This window comes from Nicotiana tomentosiformis, chromosome 6 (assembly GCF_000390325.3).
Source record: "Nicotiana tomentosiformis chromosome 6, ASM39032v3, whole genome shotgun sequence".
In the NCBI taxonomy this organism is placed as follows: domain Eukaryota; kingdom Viridiplantae; phylum Streptophyta; class Magnoliopsida; order Solanales; family Solanaceae; genus Nicotiana; species Nicotiana tomentosiformis.
In genome coordinates this window covers 113,193,902-113,219,499 of record NC_090817.1, presented here as the reverse complement: position 1 = coordinate 113,219,499, position 25,598 = coordinate 113,193,902, and the positions used below count along the sequence as shown (strand labels likewise).

General features: G+C 38.7%; 2 protein-coding genes across 2 annotated transcripts; one reads left to right on the top strand and one right to left on the bottom strand.

Annotated features, from left to right (window-relative positions):
• Window positions 1-517: 517 nt before the first annotated feature.
• Window positions 518-1,862, bottom strand: LOC138894599 (uncharacterized). Its single transcript, XM_070179306.1, has 3 exons — window positions 1,641-1,862; window positions 1,147-1,598; window positions 518-998 (listed from the first exon to the last, which is right to left on the bottom strand). Exons 1-3 carry the CDS (start codon window positions 1,860-1,862, stop codon window positions 518-520), a joined length of 1,155 nt encoding a protein of 384 aa, XP_070035407.1.
• Window positions 1,863-20,443: 18,581 nt separating this feature from the next.
• Window positions 20,444-24,786, top strand: LOC104102161 (monooxygenase 2-like). Its single transcript, XM_009609807.4, has 6 exons — window positions 20,444-20,943; window positions 21,188-21,334; window positions 22,330-22,395; window positions 22,481-22,643; window positions 22,907-23,135; window positions 24,111-24,786. The coding sequence occupies exons 1-6, from the start codon at window positions 20,690-20,692 to the stop codon at window positions 24,614-24,616; spliced, it is 1,365 nt and encodes a 454-aa protein (XP_009608102.1). The 5' UTR covers window positions 20,444-20,689; the 3' UTR covers window positions 24,617-24,786.
• The last annotated feature ends 812 nt before the right edge of the window (window positions 24,787-25,598 follow it).

Here is a 25,598-nt window from a genome sequence, read left to right as displayed (position 1 = left end):
AAGGAAAATGGTCTTTTCTTGTGGTTTCATTAAGTCGTCTGTAATCAATACAAACTTTCCATCATGTGACTGTTCTAGTAGGTATGAGTTTATTATTTTTATTTTTTATTACTGTCATACCTCTTTTCTTTGGTACTACCGATACAGGACTTACCCAAGTACTGTCAGATATTGGATAAATGATACTTGCTGCCAGAAGTTTCACCACTTCTTTCTTGATGTCTTCCTGCATTGCTGGGTTCAATTTCTTTTGGGGTTGGACTATAGGCTTATACTCATTCTCCATAAGAATACTGTACATACAAATAGCTGGACTGATTCCTTTGATGTCGGCTATAGTCTACCCTAAAGCTCTTTTGTGTTTTCTCACGACTTCAATCAGTTTGCTTTCCTGTTCTATAGTCAAAGAAGATGAAATAATTACTGAAAATAATTCAGGTTCAAGAAACACATATTTTAAATGAGAAGGAGGATCTTTGAGTTTAATTTTTAATTGAACTCCTTATTGTGAGACTTTCTAATTTTCTGACTCTTTTTCCAGTATTTCAGCTTCTTCTCTAATTATTGGGTTATCATCATTTATGGTACCTGACCTAGCCAAACATCTCTCCAATGATTCACTAATTAACTGATTATCTTTGTATTCGTCTACAAGATCATCTAGTAAGTCAATTTGAAAACAAGATGATGATGACTCATCCCCAGGAAATTTCATCATTTTCTGTATGTCAAAAATCACTCTTTCCTCATCAACTCGCAATATTAATTGTCCTTGATGAACATCAATAATTGCTCTCCTTGTTGCGAGAAATGGTCTACATAAAATTAATGGTACCTCAGTATTTTCTTCCATTTCAAGCACTATAAAATCTACTGGGAATACAAATTTGTCAACTCTAACAAGGATATTTTCAATAATTCCTTTTGGTCTCTTAGTACTTTGATCAGCTAATTGAAGAGACACACCAGTATCTTTCATTTTACCAAGTTTTAATTTTCTGAAAATTAAAAAAGGCATTAGATTTATTGAATCACCTGAATCACATAACGCCTTTTCAAAATGAGCACCTCCCACGGTACAAGGAATTGTAAAACTTCCTGGATCACCCAGTTTTTATGGGAGCTTATTTTGAAGTATAGCACTACATTTTTTTTGTAAGCTTAACCACTGAAACTTCTTCCAATTTTCTTTTACTTGACAAAATTTCTTTGAGAAATTTAGCATATGAAGGCATTTGTGTCAAAGCATTAGTGAAAGGTATGTTAATGTAAAGTTGCTTCAAAATATCTAGAAACTTTGAAAACTGTTTGTCAAGCTTTTCTCTGTTTATCTTTTGGGGAAAAGGGTGAGGTATAGAGTGAGGATTTGTTATCAATTCATTTTTTTGTACATTTTTCCCTTTATTCTTTTGTTCTTTTGGAAACTTAGATTCCATTTTATTCTCACCATCATTTACCTTTTCCACTTCTTGTGGCTTTCCTTCTCTATTACCTGATCGTAGAGAGATGGCTTTGAGGTGTTTTTTTGGGTTTTTCTCTGTATTGCTTGGTAGAGTACCTTGAATTTGTCCAGACAAGAGGGTTGCTAATTGGTTTACCTGAATTTACAAATTCTTGATAGCTGAATGTTGACTTTTAACCTTCTCATCAGTAGCCTTAATGAATTTGTACATCAGGTCTTCAAGGCTTTGTTGATGAGCTCTTTGAGGCTGCTGCTGATATTGTTGAAAATTTTGTTGCCCTCTATTTTGATTTTGAAAACCAGGTGGTCCCTGTTCCTGCTGCTTCTGATTAAAAAATCTTTGAGGATTTTCAGCACTATTAAGATTACTCCATTGAAATTCTGGATGTTTTTGTGCCATGGGTCTATCGAATGAGTAATTATTTCTATAACCAATCACATTTACCTGTTCCTCATTTTGTGTTGAAACTTGACATTCATGATTAGGATGATTACCTTGACAAATATCACAATTCTTAAGTTGGGATGATGTATCGACCAGGCCGGTCGTTTTGAGAGTTAGAACCCTGATCCCCTAATAACTATTTTCCCCACGTTTGTTTCTGCTATTGGGACTTGCCGGAGTGATTGGTTATGGAATTCGGAGAGTTTTGGGATACTTAGTCCCTAGTTGTGAGTTTAAGCCTTAGAGTTTGGACCGTAGCCGAAACTGCATGAAGATGGATCCAGAATAGAATTCCGTCAACTCCGTTATCTCCGTTGAGTGATTTTGGGGTTAGGAGCACGTCCGGAATATGTTTTGGAGGTCTGTAGTAGATTTAGGCTTGAATTGGTAAAAGTTAGTTTTTCGGCGATTTCGGCCGATAGTGAAAATTTTGATATCGAGCTCGGAATGGAATTTTGAAAGTGGCTGTAGGTTCGTAGTGTCATTTGTGACCTACGTGTTAAATTTGAGGTCATTCGGACTAGATTTGATGTGGTTCGGCGTCGTTTTGTAAAATTTGGAACATTTTAAATTTTTAGACATGAATCCGTGCTTAATTCATGATTTTGGTGTTGTTCGATGTGGTTTGAAGGCTTAACTAAGTTCGTATTGTGTTTTAGGATTGTTTGGTATGTTTGATTGAGGTCCCAGGGGCCTCGGGTGTATTTCGAATGCTTAACGGAATGAATTTGGACTTAGGAAAAATCTGGTACCTTTGCTGGTTCTGGTGTTTCACACCTGCGGAAGGGAGGCCACCAGTGCGGAGGGAGTGCGTAGATGCGGAACTGGTGGAGCTAGTGATGGAGCACAGGTGCGCAAGTTTGACCGCACCTGCGAGCCCGCAGGTGCGGAGCCTGGCTGCCTTAGTGAAATGTGCAGATGCACCGATTTGGACCGCAGGTGCGGTATCCGCAGGTGCGAGGAATTGCCCGCAGATACGGCCCCATCCCGGATAAGTGACCTTCGCACCTGCGATGATTTTTCCGCGGGTGCGTGACCGCAGATGCGGCCCCATGAGCGCAGGTGCGGAAATCACTGGGTTGAAGAGGCAGCTTCGAGGGTTCATTCCTCATTTTTTACCAATTCGATTTAGAGCTCGGTGGGAGACGATTTCTCGAGGGATTTTGAAGGAGAACTATTAGGTAACTAATTCTAACTCTATTTTGAGCATAATACATTAATCTATTATTGTTTTCCTAAGTTTTACCCGATTCCGAGACGTGGGCCTGGGGAGACCTTTTGGGCATTTTCCCTAATTTCACGCTTTAACTTCGAATTAATTAGCTAAATCAGTTACTTGTAGTCATATTTATATTATGCAATTAATTTTAATAGATTCGGGCCATTTGGAGTCGGATACTAGTGGCAAGAACGTGATATCGTGTTTATTTGAGCGGTTCGAGGTAAGTGGCTTGCCTAATCTTGTGTTGCGGACTTTCCCTTAGGATGTTTGATATTAATTGACGTGTGGGCGCCGTGTACGTGAGGTGACGAGTACGTACACGGGTTATTATTGCAAAAATCCCGTTTTTCCTTTCTAAATCATAAACTATTTTTCCTTATTAAATTGCACTAATACGTTTAATTGTTAAACTTAGACTAGAGAAGCATGCTTACGTATTTTAACTGCCTATTTGACATTATGTGCGCCATGCTTAGTTAAGTCCCTACCTTCCTTATCTGTGATCAGTATAAACTGTATAACTCGATGTCATACCTGCCATTTCATCTCGCGTTGCGTATTTAAATTGGAACTACGGACGTATTCCAGGAGATCCCCCTGTCTTGCATATTTATTTTGGGACTACGGACGTATTCCGGAAGATCCCCCAGCATTGCATATTTACTTTGGGACTACAGACGTATTCCGGGAGATCCCCCAGCACTGCATATTTACTTTGGGACTACAGACATATTCCGGTAGATCCCCCTGTACTGCATATTCATTTGGAACTATGGGACGGTATTCCGAGAGAGTTCCCACTGTGTTTACCTTATTCTGAGCTGAGGGCTCCCTCAACTGTTAAATTTTGAGAATTTTCTTAACTGTGTTACCATAAATTTTACTTATATCTTTTACTGTTTAATTTATTATATTCACTCCGGTAGGGCCTTGACCTAACCTCGTCACTACTCGACCGAGGTTAGGCTTGGCACTTACTGGGTACCATTGTAGTGTACTCATGCCCTTCTCTGCACATGTTTTTGTGTGCAGTTCCAGGTGCGAGCTATCAGCCTCGGGGTTAGTGCGTGCTGCTGATTCTCGGAGACTCTAAGGTACTACTGCTTGCGTCCGCAGATCTTCAGAGTCCCCTTCTACTCCCTCGCCTAGAGACTTTCTTTATTATCTTCAGACTTTTGTATAGAGCTACATAGATTATAGCAGCTTGTGACTTAGTGATATTCCGGGTCTTGGGAAATTATTTTGTATATGTCGAGTGGTACTAGTCTTGGCTATTCACAATATGCTATTTATCTTTAAAAATATTGTGTTTTCTTTATATTTTTCGTAATATTAGGCTTACCTAGTCGTAAAGACTAGGTTCCATCATGACACTGTATGGAGGGTTAATTTGGGTCGTGACAGATGATGAGTAAACACCTACCTGAAAGGCCTCGACTTTTTGTGTTAAGTTCGCAATTTGTTGTGTCAATGAATTCAAAGCTTCAACTTGATTTACTCCTGTTATTTTTTGATAATCATTCTGTCTGAGGGCCATTGAACAACATTTTCTGAAATCTCATTAAGCAATTGCATTGTTTCTGCAGTAGATTTTCCCATTATTGATCCTCCTGATGCTGCATCAATTACATTTCTAGCAGAGGGTTTAAGACCGTGATAGAAAATATATAAGATGTCAGGGTCTTGGATACCATGATGTGGGCATTTTCTTAACATTGTTGCTAATCTTTCCCATGCATGTTATACAGATTCAGTATCTGTCTGCATAAAATTATTGATTTCTTGCTTCATTTTAATTGTTTTTGCAGGTGAAAAATATTTATTAAGAAATTTTTGGGTCATTTGGTCCTATGTTGTAATGGAACCTCTAGGCAGGCTTCACAACCATATTTTGGCTTCACCTTTTAATGAAAAAGGAAAAAGCCGCAACCTGATAGCATCTGTTGTAACTCCATTATACCTGCAAGTTTCGACTAATTCAAGAAAATCAGTTAGATAGGTGTGAGGATCTTCACTTGCATCACCAACAAACTGACATGACTGTTGAATGGTTTGAATCAAGCCTGTGCGGATTTCAAAGTTGTTTACTGCAATTGGTGGTCTTCTCACACTTGATTCTTCTTCAAAATGATCCGGCCTTGCATAATCACGGAGTATTCTATACGTCGTGGTGCCACCTCATCAAACTGCTCTTCTACTTGATGTGGTGGAAGTTGGTTATTGAGTTCTTCGTTCTCCATTTTCTCTTATGTGAAAATTTGAGATCGTGAGGTTTGTTCTTTTCGCAACAACCGTAAGGATTTTTCAATTTCAGGATCATATTCGACTAGTTCTCTAGAAGAGGAACGGGTCATACATTTTCTAAAATTTCTGCAGAAAAGTTAAAATAATTAGACAAAAAAAATTCTCAAATTAGTGGTAAAACAATTAATCTGTAGTAGACTTTAGCCAATCCCCGAAAACGGCGCCAAAAATTTGACGAGTGTCTAGCGTATATAAAATTCTAACTCGTACTCTGTCAAATAATAGTATAGAAATATGTTGAACCCACAGAGATTGGTTTATCTATTCTACAGATATTTCTTGTTTTAATTATTATTTGATAAAATTAGAAAGAGTTGAGTTGTAAATTAACTAACTAAAAATGCATGAATAGAGCAATAAAAAATATTTTGTTTTTCACAAATATAATAAAAAGGTGTTGGGATCTTGACTTCACTTAATATTTTTATTATATAATAGAATTATTATTCTTCAATTTCTATTTCTCAAAAATGTATAAATGCCTCTCACGATTACAAATATATATTATTAATTAAGTTGAATAATTAATTGCACTCCTCTCGGTTATACAAATTAATCTTCAAACTAGTAATATTGAAGAACCAGAAATATATGATTGAACTAAAGCACGCTCTTGTTAGTAAGTCCCTTTCGGTTACCCTACTTGTTATAACTGATTATTACACTATTCGCCTCTCTCGATTATAAATAAGTGTAAAATTAATTATAACATAAAAGAGATAGATGTTACTAAATAAATATTAACATTTATCAATACTACACTTAACTATATTATTTCTTCCGCCTCTCTCGATTACAGAATTAATAAACAGTTAATATATAGTACAAGATAGATAGATATTATTAAATTAAATAACGTCTAACTGTAAAAGAAGATAAAAATTAAATAAATTTTAGCTCAAGCATGTGAATTTGAAGAATAATATCTACTATTATATAGAAATATTAAGATCCGTCTTTCTTCCAACACAAGAAAAATTACTCCATACTGGAATTAGTACTAACAATGAAAATATTCTTGTTCATTAAATAAAAAAATAGAAAGAAATATTCAAGAAGAATAATTACCCCTATTTAATTAAAAACAGGAACTAGAGTAATTTCCTACACTGGAATTTATTTAGAAACAACAACTAAACCACTATTTTGATTTAAAAGAAAAGATAACTCGATACTAGTGAAAGAAATAAAATAGAGAAGCTTATTAAGAATTTGGATTCAGACTTCTAGCTCTAAGCTTTCTCTCTACTGCGATGCCCTCCTCTGATTGGACACCATCTTCTTATATAAGAAAATTTCATGATGACTTCTCAATTTTGTGCTAGATTTCTATGGAAAATCTAGATTTTGCATTTGCAGATATGAGAATTCAAATTCTCAATTTGGTGCTAGATCTTCTTCTTCGCCTACTGACTGCTACTCGACTTAAAGGAACACCTTTCTGTTTCATATTGAGTCCTCAGAGGTGCGGCCCACTTGGTGTCGGATCAGCTCGACATGCACAATCCAGTTAGGGGTGGAACTGCATTTCTGGATGCTAAAGCTATTTAGAGTTGGTATTTCTAACTAAGTCGGAAGGAGGGCTTTGGGCAAAGAGCAACTCCCTCTTCGAGTCCAGACCTTTTAACATAAAATAAAGAATAAGGGACTGACTTATCTTCCCTGGCCTGGCAGTGGTCAAGGAAAAATCACTTGAGCTTTTTCGCCTTTGCTCCTTCTTTCCGGAGCGCACTAACGGAAAACCTGAGATAATTCTTAGTTGCTGTGGAAGTTAGCGCGGTATCGTCCCACACAGAAAGAAAAAACGTAGAGCTCCGGCCCGACCTGTAGGTCTACCTATTGCTTTATATCTTTCTTTTCATTTTCTTTTCTTTCTCATCTGGTGGTTTTCTTTTCTCTTTTATTTATCTAAATAATTAGAACTTATTGTTGAAGAAAAAGTCAAGTTGAACCGATTCGGAGAAAGAAGAAGCATGGCATGAGATAGGCGTCAGATCAATTTCCGATAGCGAATTACTTGACTCGATGGATGGAGAGAGAGCCCTCCAACTCAAGCACGAAATCAATGTTGAGTCAACAATCATCGAGAGGGGTACCACCAAGCGAGATCGAGACCAGCCCCTTATATAGGTATAAGGTGGAAAACCTGTCGCTTCTTCAAATATCCCATAAATCTAAATAAAGTAGGGACTTCAAAGCTTGACTAGGGATGTCTCATCAGGTTCATAAGGGGATGGGAATGTAGATTTGGATGCCCTGTATCGTAGGATAAAGAAGAGAGTTTTTACAAAGCCCTAGAGCTAGAGCATGAGACTAGAAATCAATGCTTTCGCGTGAAGTCTTTGTCTAGGATTAGGACTGAGAAAAATTACCGCTTATTTCAGACAGCCCGGACCATCGCTTTCCCAGCAAGTCTATTGAATAGGGTACGAAAGATTGCTATTCAAAGCATCGTTAAGAGAAAGCTCCAAGAAGCTACCATTGATCAACCTTATTCAGGCACATCAATCAAAGATCTTGCTTACCGGATAACTTTCTTGGTGAAGGAGAGAAAGTTTGACAAGCTAAGAAAGTCTCGTTGAAAGCAGGAACTCAGACTGTGACGACTATTTTCACTAGTTTCAAAGGCTTGATTGACCCTTGGGATTGACTCTGGCTAGGGGATGCTCTCGTAAAGACTAAAACCTCATTACGCTGAAAATAGTAGAGGTGCGACAACGCTTTGGTAGTGAGTGGAAACTTACTTTCTATCTTATTAGTAGGAATTTCTTGCCTGCTAAGGGATTAGTCCAAGTTAGACCGAGAAGTAAGAGTTTGTAATTAAAGTCGGGGGCGCGGCGACGGGCATGGGAGGAAGAAACCTGAGAGAAGACGCCACCCCGAAACTGACCCACGGCACAATGCCCATTCGCTTCGCGCGAGGGAAGGCAACGAAGTTCAGTTCATGAGACCGCAGGATGAATAGAGTAGGTGAAGAATGGCTCTGCCCCTCCTTCCTGGTCCTATTGTAATCTTTTTCATGGTATGGAGCTCACTTCATACCTGCAACAGAGTCAAAGTTGCGATAATACTGACTCTCCTGGTCAATAGGGCTATTCAAACCAATCTCCCCTTTCTGTTTGCAATTACCGCCTACGAGGTTGCTGAAAGAGAAGAAAAGGAAAGGTGGTACGGCCAAAGGGGGAGAAGGAAGCCGAACCTCTCCCCTACCTTTTAGCCTTCTGGACCCTTGGAAAAAAAAAACTGAAATCAAAAAGAAAGAAGAGGAGGATGGGTTATTCACATTTCATTTGATGGTCAGAGGCGAATTGAAAGTTAAGCAGTGGGAATTCTAAAGATAGATAGCCTATAGTAGTCGGCCTAAACAAAGTCTCACGACAACATAAAATTAGCCTTATGAATTGAATCTTAAATAGGGGGCTTAGCCCGCCCGCCTACCAATCAAAGAGGCTAAGAGTAAGCGTAAGCTCACCCGGAAGCTAGAGGAGCTTCCCTTCATTCGTTTTACGGGAGCCAGACAACACATAGCTGAAAGTCAGAGGGCCCATACTACCTGCCTCTATTGGATGTGGTAACCTTATACAAAAATGCTTTCTATGCAATGCTTCCTTCAATACTGGAACTGGACCTTTACGGTCTTAGGATTTCCATTGCAAATCTAGATTTTGAATTTGCAGAGATGAGAATTCTATCATTCTAAGTTTAGATTTCATCATGGCAAATCGAGACTTGATGCATTGTCATGGCAGTAATAAATCATAGCTCGATCTTACACTTTTTTGTTGTATTTTTCTTGAATATTTTTTTTCTTTTTTCATGTTACGCACAACAATTCTTCTATAATTATTCCTGCAAAATAAAGTTAAAAATATGGAGGAAACATGATAATTTATATGTTTTTATGAGAGAAATTATGTGGTTAACATATGGTAAAATGCACTTATCATTCAGCCACTCGATTCCAACTATGTTTCACAAACCTATGCATATAGTTATACCCCGGTGTCTCTCCAATTACATACACAATCAATGTACTCTTCCATTTTTGAATTTCTCTATCAACATCATCCTTTTCTAGTTGAACTACAACTTTCCCCTCAACAATAGCAGGAGGAATGTAATCTAATTTTAAACCATTTTCTCAACTACGATTACCTGCAAAGAGGGATATCCACGCAATTGGCTTCTCCTTGTTCTCAATTGTTGGTTCCAGATCTGGGATGTCCTTACTTGTACTCGCCTGATCTGTTGCTTTAGCTGGTGTAATCTTTTTTTGCACGCTTAGAGATGGGCTAGTGCTAAAGTCTAGTCTCTTAGCGGTGTGTTGCACCCTTGATTCCACTTGTTTCTGCTTCAGATCTGACTCAATCAATGAAACAGGAGTAGTTGCCGGTTGTGTCAACTTTGATTTTTCCGGTTGCATGTGAGCTTCAGCTGCTTTACCTATGGTAGCCAAAGGTTACAACCTAGGTCGTCCACGAGCTCGATCTCTTCCTCTAGCCATAACCATGGTGGGCGTACGTTTAGCTAACGTGTGCTGAGGGAATGTGAGCTAGAGAGAGAAAGCAGACTTCTTTGACTTATGGTTTGAATACTTTGTCTAATGTTTGTATGATAGACCATGATTAATTGTTCATTATTGTGATTTATAATATTTTTTATTTGTTTTTAAATATGTAAATTTTATTGCATAAAAAGTTAAAGATTTTTGTAGTTATATAAAATTTGCAAAATTAAATTCATAAATTAATTGTGACTATACTTTAAATTATTTAAGCCCAAGATGTCATCTTCCTAGAGGCCCGGTTTGGTGTCACGTGTCATATGACGTGGCACGCCAAGTCAAGCGGAAGAGTCAATAGGATCATTCCACGTGTAAAAATGACAAGGCATGCCAAGTCACATTAAAAGGCTAATGAAATCGCGCCACGTGTGCAAGTGACATGTTCTGGCCAATCAAATGCGGCCTTGTCATACTTCGATTTGATTGGCCGGAAAGAGTTTGTTCTTATCATAACTCTTCCCTCCCACAACTATAAATACAGGTCTTCATAACCCAGACACCAGAAGTTATAACAAGAAGCAAGAGAGAGCTCGTGGATCAAACGACGCACATTTCTCTACAAGTTTCAAACTTTAAGCAATCAAGTTCAAGTTCAAGAAATCAAGTTCAAGCTCAAGAAAGAAGAACTTCAAGCTCAAGAAATCAAGTTCAAGCTCAAGAATGAAGAACAAGTAAGATTCAAAGAGTGCGAGTTCAAATCAAAGTTCGCGCTAGTTGAATTCAAGATCATCGTTCGTGAAAACAAATATAGGTTCAAGATCGAGCTCAAAGGCCCTTGAATTTATTTACTATTGGAAAGAAGAATAAGAGGATTCATAGAGATTGTACACTCAAAATATTTGAAATAAAATATTACGATTGTTGCAATATTTTTCGGTCCTGATTTTATTTTCTCGACCCAATTTATTGTCTACAAATTTTGGCACGCCCAGTGGGACAATCTCTACCTCTCATCTCAACTTTTCAATCATCAAAGTTCAAGAACATTGAAATGGCTTAAAAAAAAATCAACTCCAGTTCAACTTCTTCCAAGGCTGCTAATTCCAAGTTCTATGTTGATGTGGAAAGCATCCTCGATGTTACCTTTGGAAGTTTTGGGCCAGTTACGAGGAGCAAAGCAAGCTCGTTAGGACAACAAGCACCCCAAGTGCCATCCGCATCAACCCCTGTTTTCGGATCTTCATCCTCAGAAGGAGCAAGATCTTTTATAAACGCACCCGAAGGAGGAAGCGATGTTGTTGAAAAGATCAAGAAAACTCTTGCTTTGCTTGACCTCTCCGGATCCAAGCACTCTACTGTGAAGGAAGATGATGATGCTTCAAGTGATGGATCCTCCCCACTTACACCACATAGCGTGAGCCAATCAAGGATCAATCTGTGTGAAAATTCTTGCTACTCTCCATCGTCCACGATAATCATGCAAGCTATGGTGACAAACATTTTATCTGTGGAGAAGCAGTTGGCATACTTGACGAAAGTAATCGCTGGCTTGACCAAGTGCATGCAAAATCAAGATTCTAGAATCGACAAGCTAACAGATAGAGTGAGAATCTTGATGGAAGAAGAATCCACCCATGCACCTAGCAAACTCCCAGAAGTTCAAGAGATTGATCCTCCCCCACGACAAGTTGCATCCACTAAGGAAATTCCAGTTTCTTCGGAAGGGATGATTCCAATCAATCAACTAAAGGAGTTCATTGAAGGGACTATAAAAACAAATATGAAGTTTCTTCCAAGTCCTCCTTTACCTACGCAAAGCCGTACACTTCAAGGATCGATATGTTGAAGATGCCTGCTGGCTATCAACCTCCAAAATTTCAACAGTTCGATGGCAAAGGCAATCCAAAGCAACATGTGGCGCACTTCATTGAGACATGCAATAATGCTGGGACTTATGGAGATTACCTCGTCAAGCGTTTGTTTTCTCATTAAAAGGAAATGCTTTTGATTGGTACACGGACCTCGAGGCTGGATCTGTTGATAGCTGGGATGAGAAAGCAAGCGCAAACCAAGTCTCTATCACCTTTGGCTCATTCAGTCTGGATGAATTATGTGGTTTTAAAGAAAGTAAAGATGAAGAATTACTGGAGAACAACAAAGTTGAAGAGGATCAACCTGAGGATGATGAAGGTTGGACATTGGTGACTCATCGTAGGCACCACAGAAGGAGCCCACGAAAAGAATCAGTAGAACAACCAACAAGGAAAATGATAGTAAAAAGACCAAGGAGATGGAATCCAGTTAAGCACTTAAAGAAAGCAAAAGTGGAGGTGCACCACTCTCAAAAGCCACGACATCCAGTGACCTTGGAGGAGTTTTTACCAAGTTGGTTCCGCACGAAGATTTCCCGTGGGGGTATTGATGTTTCCTGTTACCATGCTGACGAAGGGGAAGAAAAGAGTGATGACCTACCGTTGGCAACATCTTCGGAAAAGCTCATCGAGTCCACTCCTCAAGAAGTTAATGTTTGTGAGGAAAACGTCACGTTCACAAATGACAATCTTCTGCTAGGTGACACTCTTCATAACTGCCCATTGTACCTGGTTGGATATATGTGTGATGAAAGGGTAAATTGAATTTTGGTTGATAGAGGATCCTCGGTGAACATTTTTCCAATTCGCACTATGAAAGAACTTGGTATTCCCATGAACGAACTCTCAGAAAGTCATGTGATGATCCAAGGATTCAACCTAGGGGGGCAAAGAGCCATAGGTGCGATCAGGTTGGGAATCACCATTGAAAATATGCAATCAAGTGCATGGCTGCATGTGATCGATGCAAAGACTTCATACAACGTCTTGCTCGGAAGGCCTTAGATACATGAGAATAAAGTGATTCCATCTACCTACCATCAATGTTTGAAGTACTACGAGGGTGAAGTCGAGAAGAAGATAGTTGCTGATGATGAGCCATTCACCGAGGCTGAGTCACACTTCGTTGATGCAAAGTTTTACTTGAAGAACCACATTGTGAAGGAGCTAAAAGCTGATAATAGTATGAAAAAGCAAGAATGACGAGACCACAACTAAAAGAGCTGAGGTGATTGCTGGTAGAGCCGAAGCTATTACTGAGGAGGTAAAACCCAACGCGAATAAATCTCATATAGGGGATATTGCGTCTTATGGCAAGAAAGTAAGTCCTGCACTCCAATATGTCCCTAAAAGAAAGAAAGATGAAGGTGAACCATCTAATCTCCAAACTAACATGCTAAAGGAGTTAACTCTTCCGGTAAAATGAATTGAGGCAATAAAGTTGTCCTCAAAGCCACTTGCAAGGTTTGTAGCCCAAAATCGTTTGCAGAATATGGCACTCCCTACAAAGCGAACAGATGAAGGTTTTGATCATAATGCTTACAGGCTATTTGAAAAAGCTGGATACAATCCCAATGAGCCGTCAAAGTTAGGGAAGCTCCTATCAGAAGATGCGACGAGGAAACCACGTGAAGGTTTGGGATACAAGCAACCGTCACCAGTGCGCATCTCCATAAGAAGGGCGAGCAACAATTATATCACTGTAGAAGATGAATCTGCCGCCTCTAAAAGGCCTTTTGTCTTTGATCGACTTGGAAAATCAACTGTGAGAACTTCTTTATTCGAGAGAATGGGTCCATTAAAGAAGAGGAATAAGTTCCATAGAAATTATCGAAATACAAAAACAGCCGCTTTGCCCAAAATTTAGAAGATCTCTAAAGATTTCCAAAGTTTGGTTCCTTCTAGAATGAAGCGATAAACAAAAGTCACGATTTCATGTGATGAGATACTGAAGGTGAAGCCATACACTGTGGTCTACACTAAAGAACGTGATGAAGACGAAGAAAGTATGGGTTCTTCGTATCATATTACTGCACAAGGCGAGCATAGTGTTTTATCTCTAATGGAGGATGACAAGAAATTGGACGATGTTTCACCGTGTTATCACATATCCTTCAACGATGGGGACCCTCAAGAAGATGAAGATGCGAAAGATGCTCCACCTGAACTTGAAGAAGGAGTGAGGACTACAGTTGATGCCTTAAAAAAAGTTAACCTTGGCACCAATGAAGAACCGAGACCCACCTACCTAAGTGCTTTACTAGAAGTTGATGAAGAAAGCACTTATATTGAGTTACTCAAGGAGTTCAGGGATGTCTTTGCTTGGAGCTACAAAGAGATGCCTGGCTTGGACCCGAAAGTAGCAGTCCATCACCTTGCCGTCAAGAATGGTGCTCGCCCTGTTAAACAAGCCCAAAGGCGCTTTAGGCCGGACTTGGTTCCCTTGATTGAAACTGAAGTTAACAAACTCATCGAAGCTGGCTTTATTTGTGAAGTTAAATACCCAACATGGGTTTCAAGTATTGTCCCTGTAAGGAAGAAAAATGGCCAGATTCGAGTGTGCGTTGACTTCAGGGATCTCAACAATGCATGTCCGAAATATGAATTCCCGCTTCCTATTCCAGAGCTGATGATCGATGCTACTACTGGGTACGAGGCAATGTCGTTTATGGATGGTTCGTCAGGCTATAACCAAATTCGCATGGCACCAAAAGATGAAGAGCTTACTGCATTCCGCACCCCCAAAGGTATTTATTGCTATAGGGTAATACCTTTTGGCTTGAAGAACGCTGGTGCTACTTACCAAAGGGCTATGCAGAATATTTTTGATGATTTTCTCCACAAGAATGTCGAATGCTATGTTGACGACTTGGTGGTAAAATCAAGAGAGAAGAGCGACCACTTGAAAGACTTGAGAATGGTGTTCGAGTTGCTCCGGAGGTACCAACTTAGGATGAATCCATTGAAATGCGCCTTTGGAGTTACTTCTGGAAAGTTCCTTGGTTTCATTGTCCGACATCGAGGGATCGAAATTGATAAAGCCAAAGTGGATGACATTTTTAAAATGCCTGCACCTCGGGATATTCACGAATTGAAAAGTCTGCAAGGAAAGTTAGCGTACCTTAGGAGATTCATCTCAAACCTAGCTGGGAGGTGCCAACCATTCAGTCGCCTTATGAAGAAAGGTGTCCCTTTCAAATGGGACCAAGCGTGTAGCAATGCCTTTGAGAGCATTAAATCCTACTTGATGAAGCCTCCAGTTTTGGCAGCCCCTATACTTGGAAAGCCGTTGATACTATACATTTCAGCACAAGAAAGGTCTGTTGGAGTGTTGTTGGTCCAAGAAAATAGTGAAGGGAAAGAAAACTCCCTTTACTACTTGAGCAGGATGATGACACCAAACTAGCTAAATTATTTGCCAATTGAAAAGTTATGTTTGGCGCTAGTCTTCTCAATCCAAAAGTTGAAGCACTACTTTCAAGCTCATGTCGTTCGTTTGGTTTCTAGAGCAAATCCCATCAAGTTCGTGATGTCAAAACCTGTCCTTAGTGATCAACTAGCAAGGTGATACCTCCAGTTTCAACAATTTGAGATTTTGGACATCCCTCAAAAGGCTGTAAAATGACAAACATTAGTAGACTTCTTGGCAAATCACCCTGTACCTTATGAATGGGAGCTAACTGATGAACTGCTTGATGAGGACGCAATGGTCATTGAAGTTCAACCTCCATGGAAGATGTACTTTGATGGTGCTGCACATCACTGAGGAGCTGGTGCTGGTGTAATATTTGTCACTTCTCAAGGTGAAGTTCTACCCTACTCTTTTGTGTTGAAGAAACTCAGCTCTAACAACGTTGCTGAGTATCAAGCTCTAATACTTGGGCTTGAAATGGCTATCGAAATGAAGCGGTTGCAGTTGCAAGTCTTTAGTGACTCTCAGTTAGTGGTCAATCAGCTTCTAGATAGTTACGAGGTGAAGAAGCCTGAACTACGCCCATATCATGATTATGCTAAAAGATTAATGGGGTGGCTCGGTGATGTGACTATTCAGCATGTGCCAAGGAAAGAAAATAAGAAGGTTGATGCTTTAGCTACCCTAGCTTCATCGTTTACCCTACCTAATCAAGCGCAAGTTACTATCTGCTAAATGGGTAGAACCGCTGCCAAATGATGCTGAAGGTGAAGAAAATGAACTCAACCATCTTGTCGTTGTTTCTGAAGTTGAGAAAGAATAATGGAGACAACCCATTATCGACTACTTATGCTATGGGATACTTCTAGAAAATCCGAGGAGAAGGACTGAAATTCGTCGTCGTGCACCTCACTTTCTTTACTACAAAGATACTCTATACAGAAGGTCATTCGAGGGAGTACTCTTGCGATGCTTAGGGGAAGAAGAAGCACTCCAAGCTTTGCAAGAGGCACATTCTGGGGTATGTGGGTCACATCAGTCTGGACCAAAGCTCCACTTCCATATAAAAAGGATGGGATATTATTGGCCAACGATGGTAAAAGATTGCTTAGACTACGCTCGAAGATGCAAGGCTTGTCAATTCCATGTGAATTTTATTCATCAACCTTCTGAAGTGTTGCACCCGACTGTGGCATCTTGGCCGTTTGACGCTTAGGGATTGGATATTGTTGGACCACTGCCAAAGTCCTCTGGTGGGCACCTATACATCTTGGCTGCAACTGACTACTTCTCAAAATGGGCTGAAGCTGTTGCTCTTAAGGAGGTAAAGAAGGAAAATGTTGCAAGTTTCATCCGAGTAAACATAATCTATCACTTTGGCATTCCTCGTTACATAATAACGGATAATGGAAAGCCATTCGATAATAGGTTGATGAACAAGATTTGTGATCTCTTTGGCTTCAAGCAACGTAACTCTTCGATGTACAATGCTGCCGCCAATGGTCTAGCTGAGGCATTCAACAAAACTCTATGCAACTTGTTAAAGAAAGTCGTCTCCAAATCCAAACGAGATTGGAATGACCGTATGGAAGAAGCTCTATGGGCATATAGGACGACTCACCGCACGCCAACACAAGCGACTCCTTATTCGCTCGTTTATGGAGTCGAAGCTGTCTTGCCACTCGAGCGTCAAATACCTTCATTACGACTGGCTATTCAATAAGGGATCACTGATGAAAAAAATGCTCGACTTCGATTAACAGAGTTGGAGGCTCTTGATGAGAAGAGATTGGAAGCTCAATAGAGTCTTGAATGTTATCAAGCTCGATTGTCTCGCGCCTTCAATAAAAGAGTTCGCCCAAGATCCTTTCAAGTAGGAGATCAAGTCCTTGCCGTACGAAGACCCATAATTACTTCACATAAACCTGTAGGGAAGTTCAATTCAAAATGGGATGGGCCATATGTCGTACAAGAAGCTTACTCAAGTGGGGCTTACAAGCTAGTTGATGCAGATGGCATGAGAATCGGCCCTATCAATGGCAAGTTTTTGAAGAAGTATTATCCTTAAAGATGCAACGCTCCTTGACGCATGAGCCTAAATTGCATGTTCCTACACTCCTGGCTCGCATGAGTCTAAACTATATACGGCCCACCCAAAAATAAAATAAAATAAAATATGGTCCGCTAGGTTAAAAACCTCGAAAGAGGCAGCCTAGGAAAAAGTTAGGACATAAATAAATAAATAATAAAAAATAAAATTAAAAAATATCCACCCATTTTGAACTACGGTATGACTTGATCCTCTTCACCGAGGTACGTAGGCAGCTTAGAGTTTCATTCTGAGTTCATTCTCATAAGTTCAAAAGATACATATTGCCCTAGTCGTTGTCCAAATGAAGTATGATGGAAGCAATTCATTCAAACAACACTTGAAAATCAGGCTGAAATTTCATTCTTATTTTGAACTTTGGATCTCATATGACTTAGAGGGGACAAGCCTTCATGATAAACCAGTGTCTTCAATAGGGTGATTATAGTCTTTTAAGAGGCTACCAAGTATTTGCACTGAAGTTCAGGGATTTATTATGTCTTCATATTCACCAAATCTTTAAGTCATCCGGTCTTCAAGTTTGCTGCTCTTCAAGTTGAAATGTTTAAACCCTCCAAGTCTCCAAGTTGAAGTCTTCAAGTCCGTCGGTCTTCAAGTTGAAGTCTTCACGTTCGCTACTCTTCAAGTTGAAGTCTTCACGTTCGCTACTCTTCAAGTTGAAGTCTTCTCATTCGCCACTCTTCAAGTTGAAGTCTGCAAAGTCCGTCAAATCTTCAAAGTTTCCAAATATTCAAGTCAATGTCGTCAAGTCCACGAAGTCTTCGTTAGAGCTTTATAATTTTCCAATCTTAAGGTGGACATATAAGTCCCTTTATACCTTAAGTTAGCCTCTTCGTGGGTTTGTCCTTAAAAGAAAACTATATTTTCCAATCTTAAGGTGGACATATAAGTCCCTTTGCACCTTAAGTTGGCCTCTTCGTGGGTTTGTCCTTAAAAGGAAACTATAACTTTCCAATCTTAAGGTGGACATATAAGTCTCTTTGCACCTTAAGTTGGCCTCTTCGTGGGTTTTTCCTTAAAAGGAAACTATAACTTTTCAATCTTAAGGTGGACATATAAGTCCCTTTGCACCTTAAGTTGGCCTCTTCGTGGGTTTGTCCTTAAAAGAAAATTATATTTTCTAATCTTAAGGTGGACATGTAAGTCTCTTGAGAGTAATCTCTCTGGTAGTCGGGGCACATTGAGAGTAATCTCTCCGATAGTCGAGGCACATTGAGAGTAATCTCTCGGATAGTCGGGGCACTTTGAGAGTAATCTCTTCGATCGTCGGGGCACATTGAGAGTAATCTCTCCTATAGTCGAGGCACATTGAGAGTAATCTCTCCGATAGTCGAGTCATATTGAGAGTAATCTCTCCGATAGTTGATCCATATTGAGAGTAATCTCTCCGATAGTCAAGCCACATTGAGAGTAATCTCTCCGATAGTCGGGTTACCGTCAGAGTAATCTCTCCGATATTCAGGCCATGATGAGTATCCATCCCTTCACACCCTAAGATAGCATCTTCATGCAAGAATTTATCCATGATTTCTTGGCTTACACGGAAAAAAAGGAAAAAGAAACAAAAGAATGAAAAAGACGACATAAAATATACAGAAGAAAAATTACCTTGGGATTGCCTCATACTAGTGAAAACACGTAGCCAAGGCAGCTTGTAGATGCTACAATTCGATGCTTAATAAACACATGGGTATGGGGTTTATATAGATCTCCTATGCAGCTGATTGGGAGGTGAGGTCTCGATGTGGGATCGCCTGAAATCAGTTACCAAAAGGGATTTGGAATTGCTTAGGCGACCGAAATAAGTAGTGTTGGACATGGAGACAAAAGTGTAGTCTTCAATATTTTCTATTCATAGTTTCAATCCTAAAGAGATTTGGATACATGTACTGCACTTATACTACACATAAGACAATAATAATTTTCAATTAAAAGAGAGATTTATTTTACCAAAAGGCAAAATGGAACGTTAGAGAGCAACTACACTATTCAACGTGACTGAAGTTTGGAACTTTGGTGTTTAGTTTTATGTGAAAGGAAAGACAAAATGATGTTGCTTCATAATACTTCAAGCATAGTCTTAAAGTTTAGAACTTGACAAGTCTTGAAGTATGGGACATTTGTAGGTATATAAAATTTGTGAAATTAAATTCATAAATTAATTTGGATTATACTTTAAATTCAAGATATATTGGTCCAAATAAATATAACGGGCTAATATAATTGAATTAATTATATAAATTCAATATATATGGATTAAATAAATAAGTCTTAATTCATTGGGCTAAAGTGATGAGCCTACTTCATTAAGCCCAAGATATCATCTTCCTAGAAGCCCAGTTTGGTGTCAACGTGTCATATGACATGGCACGTCAAGTCAAGCGGAAGAGCCAATAAGATCATGCCACGTGTAAAAATGACAAGGCATGCCAAGTCATATTAAAAGGCTAATGAAATCGCGCCACGTGTGCAAGTGACATGTTCTGGCCAATCAAATGCGGTCTTGTCACATTTCGATTTGATTGGTCGGAAAGAGTTTGTTCTTATCATAACTCTTCCCTCCCACAACTATAAATACGGGTCTTCATAACCCAGACACCAGAAGTTATAACAAGAAGCAAGAGAGAGCTCGTGGATCAAACGACGCACATTTCTCTACAAGTTTCAAACTTGAAGCAATCAAGTTCAAATTCAAGAAATCAAGTTCAAGCTCAAGAACGAAGAACTTTAAGCCCAAGAAATCAAGTTCAAGCTCAAGAAAGAAGAACCAGTCAAGATTCAAAAAGTACGAGTTCAAATCAAAGTTCGTGCTAGTTGAATTCAAGATCATCATTCGTGGAAACAAATATAGGTACAAGATTGAGCTCAAAGACCCTTGAATTTATTTACTATTGGAAAGAAGAATCAGAGGATTCTTAGAGATTGTACACTCAAAATATTTGAAATAAAATATTATAATTGTTGCAATATTTTTCGGGTCCTGATTTTATTTTCTCGACGCAATTTATTGTGTGCAATTTTATGTTCAAATTCATATCAAAATTAAAAAATTTGACTCTCCAAATGACAACTGTGCCGGATAAATTGGGACAGAGGTAATACTACATATGAGTATGAAGTAGTGAAATCGATTTTTTCTTGAGACATGATCGGCATGAAAACCCGTTAGGACTGCGAGGGAGATGGAAATCGTCCAGCTTCTCACCGCTGTGCATAAATGTTGATACGTAGTAAGTAGTACATAAAATGTGGAATTTGACACATCGTTAAATGTCCACCACTAGTATTCTCATGGAATTATACCCTCCTGATTTTCCTTTCTTGTCTTCACATTTTCTTTCCACCAACGAACTAATTTCATGGCTTTATCCTCTTCCAATCTATTGCTTGTGAAGTCGCACGTCTCTCTTTATTCTTCGTCTAACCCAACAATTTATTTCAAACGAAGAATTTCTTCAATACCCCAACAACCATGGTCAACAGCTGAAACTAGAGTTAGAGTCAGGCCTGTTTCTTTATCTGTTATAAATGCTCGAGCTGATGATAGAAAAGAAGATATTGTTATTATCGGGGCTGGAATTGCTGGCCTTGCTACTGCAGTTTCACTTCAGAGGTAAATTAAGTTCATACACTTAGCCTCCACATGATAATTGCTACTATTACAATTAGTCAGTCAATTAGTCTTAATTACAAACTAGTTGAGGTCGACTATTTGAATTTTCTATATATTTTTTGCTCGATTGCGACATATATCAGTGCTAGTAGTAGTAATTTTTCTATGTCAATTCTAGTATAATGATATTTGCTTTTTGGGAAATTGAGAAGAAGTTTGATAAAAATGTTTGCTTGCTATTTAGGCTGGGTATCAGAACATTGGTGCTTGAGCAGGCTGAGTCACTGAGGACTGGAGGAACCTCACTAACACTTTTTAAAAATGGATGGAAGGCACTGGATGCTATTGGAGTTGGCAATGATCTCAGGACTCAGTTTCTTGAAATTCAAGGGTATGTTGTTTCACTTGTACTCCTTGCTCATTCATTTTGCTCAAGTATATAGCTATTGGCTGTTCCTATGGTCTTAGAAAACAGCCAATATCAATTTTTTTTTTAAAAAGTAGAAAAGAGAGCATTAGGGGACTAATATGTATTTATTACCCTGGTTTGTTAATTGGTTTAGTATATGACAATGTTCCTAGCTTTGGCATCCTGCAGTAGCAGAGATCTTCTTATCTCAAGTTTATACAACTAGAATGAACTCGCGAGCTGATAAATGAGTACTCTTTAGAATTTGCAGATAACAGCAGCGCAAGTTAGTGAAGGGAAATAGTCATTCTAGCGTGACATATCAGATAATAATGCATATTTAAACAGAAACTAGCCAAGATTTCCTTCATAAACAAAAACAAAGAAAACCCAGCATCTATTAAGCTCAATAGTGCAAAACGAAGGAAATTTTGGTTTTCTGTTAGTAATTCCCAACACCTCAATTTCCTATGATGCCTTTCATTGTGATAGGAGTACGTACTTGCAGCTTGCTTGCTGCTTCACTCCTCTATCCTCTAGTTTTCATCATAAGCAAAGTGAAGTCCAATCAATGAGTTTAACAGACTAACTTCTTTAGTTAAAGCTCGCCAATAAGCTTCTACTTGTTGAAGCTATGCCTTCCCTATTTCTGAAAAACTTGTTTAGTGTGCAGCGAGGTAGGTGATGCTTTTAGAATGCTTTATTATTGAGAGGTCTTTAGTGTCCTATATAGAAGAACTTCATTGTTTTCTTCTCTATCTTCATTCTTTAGTGTGCTTCTTGAGGTTCGATTGTGATACTCAAATCAAGCTGAAGATGCTTCTCTTGTTTTATGCTTTCCATGAGTATCTATCTAGTAACTAACGGTTCAAATGTTAACATTAGACTATAATTGTTGATCTGAAATCATGCTGAAATGCTTCTTCTAGATTCTGGTATGTAGAAATCACTCACTTATGGTACCTGGGAATTTGCAGGATGGTGGTAAAATCAGAAGATGGAAGAGAGTTGCGCTCCTTCAGATTCAAAGATGAGGATGAAAGGTAATGGTCTCTCTGATTGTTTTGGTTAATGGTTATTTATCACCAAATTCTGATCCTTTTCTCTATTGATCCAATGACAATGTAGTCAAGAAGTCCGAGCTGTGGAGAGGAGAGTCCTACTGGAAACACTTGCCAGTAAGCTGCCACCAGATGCTATCTCTTTTTCCTCAAAGCTTGAAAACATTGAAAGAAGTGAAAATGGTGAAACAATGCTGGAACTTGAAGATGGAATTCGCATATCTGCCAAGGTAGTTGGATTGCCTATTTGCTGGGTTGTGTGGTGCTTGTCCTTCATTTGACTGAGGATAGTTAGTAGTATAAGTATTGCCAATACATTGTTCTTTTAATTCAACTTTAACAACGAAAACCATGAAGTCCTTATTGCTTAATCTAATTTCTTATTCGACATTTTGATTATTCTCATTTTTTAGCTATTTGATTTATTCAAAAATTATCCAGTGGACTTATTTCTCAAGCTTCCCCCTGCTTCTTGAACTTCAACTCCTTGCAGATATTAATCGCTTGTGATGGGATTCGGTCGCCAGTGGCCAAGTGGATGGGATTTCCAGAGCCTAACTATGTAGGACATTGTGCATTTCGAGGCCTAGCGTATTTCCCTGAAGGACAACCATTTGAACCAAAAGTAAACTACATCTATGGAAGAGGAGTGCGCGCTGGATATGTTCCTGTTTCTGAAACCAAGGTCTATTGGTTTATCTGCTACAATAACTCATCACCAGGTTTGTGTTTCATAACAGCTTTCTGCTCTATTTCTTTCTCTCTAGTATACATAACATGCGCAAGAATACATTTATATCAACCACTTGATAAAAAAACTATTCTGCATCATAAAACATTCTTGTCTTGTCTTGTCTCTACACTCCTAAACAGAAAGTGGGGTTTACAGATGTAGCCCAAATTAATATGAGAACTTGATATGTCAGTACGCCTAGAAAATTAGAGACGAGTTGATGGCCCAGAATAATTTTAGGCGATCGGGTTCCGAGGGCCCGGACCCACACGGAAGGCGTAGGCTATAACACACGAATATATGGGAATCGGGCGGAATTCTAGTTTTTTGGCCGTAAAATGCAAAACAACGAGGAATGGCCATGGCGGGGCGGTGACTATGGTTCCTTAGGTCGAATTTGATAGCCCGGAATAATTTTAGCCGATCGGGGTCCGGGGGCCCGGACCCACTCAGAAGGCGTGGGATAGAGCACACAAAAATATGGGAATCGAGCGAAATTCTAGTTTTTTGGTCGTAAAAGGCAAAACAACGAGGAACTGACCTGGCAGGGTGGTGACTATTTTTCCTTAGGTCGTATTTGATAGCCCGTAAATATTTTAGGCGATCAGGGTCCGGGGGGCCCGGACCCACTCGGAAGGCGTGGGCTACAACACGAATATATGGAAATCGGGCGGAATTCTAATTTTTTGGTCGTAAAATGCAAATCAACGAGGAAGAACGCCCATGTGCGCATAATACTCTTTCCAGTGTCTGTTCTTTTTCATGTGGGCATGTTATTTGACAGTAAATGGTTCCCTTGTGGCACCAGTTTTAAAGTAGAAATCATAGTATATCCACTTTGATTAGATACTCTCTCCTGAGCTGAAAAATTCTATGCAACTTTCTTTAGTTGGACTTATATCAGGAAAAAAGGTCTTTCTTTTTCTATTACATCATTCTGACTGTTTTGAACATCTGTTGACAGGTCCAAAGATAATAGATCCATCTATCTTGAGACAGCAGGCTGAACAACTCGTTAGAAATTGGCCAACAGACCTAATAAACCTCATTAAACTTACACCAGACGATACAATCATAAGAAGTAGCCTAGTAGATAGATGGCTTTGGCCCTCAGTAAGCCCACCAGCCTCTACTGGAAGTATAGTGCTGGTTGGTGACTCATGGCACCCAATGACACCAAATCTTGGTCAAGGTGGTTGTTGTGCACTCGAAGATTCAATAGTTTTGTCCAAAAAACTTGTAGAAGCAATCAAGTATAAACGTATTTCTGTCGAGGATGCACTCAAAGCATATGAAACTGAAAGATGGCCTCGTATATTTCCATTGACGCTACGTGCATATCTTGTGGGAGCACTATTGCAGTGGGAAAATCCATTGATTTGTTCCCTTAGGGATAATATCATTGTACCTAAGCTGGTTAGACTTGGTCCAATTCTGGAGCATACAAATTTTGAATTTGAGCCTCTATAAGAAACTTAGAAATCCATATGGAATTGGCCAATAACTTGCTTGAGTACATAACACTTAAATTGAGGTGTATATATTGTTGTTTGTTATTGTACATACTATAGAGGAATTCCTCTTACACTTGCAATGTCAAGAACATCTCATCATAATGAACTTTTCGTTGATTATAGCCACACTCATATTCCTGAATTAATGTTTTCTCATAGCTATGCGTGGATGAAAATTTAGTTAATTGTTTTCACATAATTAGCAAAGTTGTTTAAATATAAATTAAAGGTCCAAAAGCCACCTTGTTTGAAGAAATCGGTATCACGCGACTCCCCGCAACTAGTGTTCCGCGGTGAACTTTTGTGGACTTCTTTGAGGAAAACAACTTATTCGCATTAAATTAATATTTTTAATAATAATATCAAAATATCAATTAATTATACATGGTTAGGTGATTAAAAAAAATATATAGTATTTCTTGTTTTAATACATGCATCGAGTACAAGTAAGCATCTTATTTTATTTGACTATTTACTAATTTCTGAACACGCGCGTTGTGCGTGTACCTTGCCTCAATAAGTATTTTTTTTTAAAAAATTACATAAATATTATATAAAATTTATATTTGATTTATAAAATAAATTAAAGTGTAAGTTTTTGAATGCATGTTAATCGTATATAACTAACTCAATAAAAGAAAAAAATTCTTTTTCATAGAAGTTTTTAATCATTAGTTAATACATTCAACGTATAAGGAAAAATAAAGAAAAAATAGCAATTAAAAAAGAAGAAGTTATAAACTAACTACAATATGTTTTGAAGTTTTGGCTTCAACCAAAACTAAAAATATCCATTAAATGAGAGAGGATGAAGGCTCACAAGACAATCATCACCCATCTATCTATCTATCTATCTATCTATCTATCTATCTATCTATATCTATCTATCTATATTTTATATTATTATAAAAGCACGAATAATTTATACTAAATATTGA

Excerpts from the sequence above, each read along its gene's own strand:
- LOC104102161 (XM_009609807.4), top strand. The coding sequence starts at position 20,690 with ATGGCTTTATCCTCTTCCAATCTATTGCTTGTGAAGTCGCACGTCTCT. Across the intron at positions 21,335-22,329 it reads CAGTTTCTTGAAATTCAAGG|GATGGTGGTAAAATCAGAAG; the intron begins GTATGTTGTTTC and ends GGGAATTTGCAG. Across the intron at positions 22,644-22,906 it reads GAATTCGCATATCTGCCAAG|ATATTAATCGCTTGTGATGG; the intron begins GTAGTTGGATTG and ends AACTCCTTGCAG.
- LOC138894599 (XM_070179306.1), bottom strand. The coding sequence starts at position 1,862 with ATGGCACAAAAACATCCAGAATTTCAATGGAGTAATCTTAATAGTGCT. Across the intron at positions 1,599-1,640 it reads TTAAGGCTACTGATGAGAAG|GTAAACCAATTAGCAACCCT; the intron begins GTTAAAAGTCAA and ends TTGTAAATTCAG. Across the intron at positions 999-1,146 it reads GTTAAGCTTACAAAAAAAAT|AAAATTAAAACTTGGTAAAA; the intron begins GTAGTGCTATAC and ends TTTAATTTTCAG.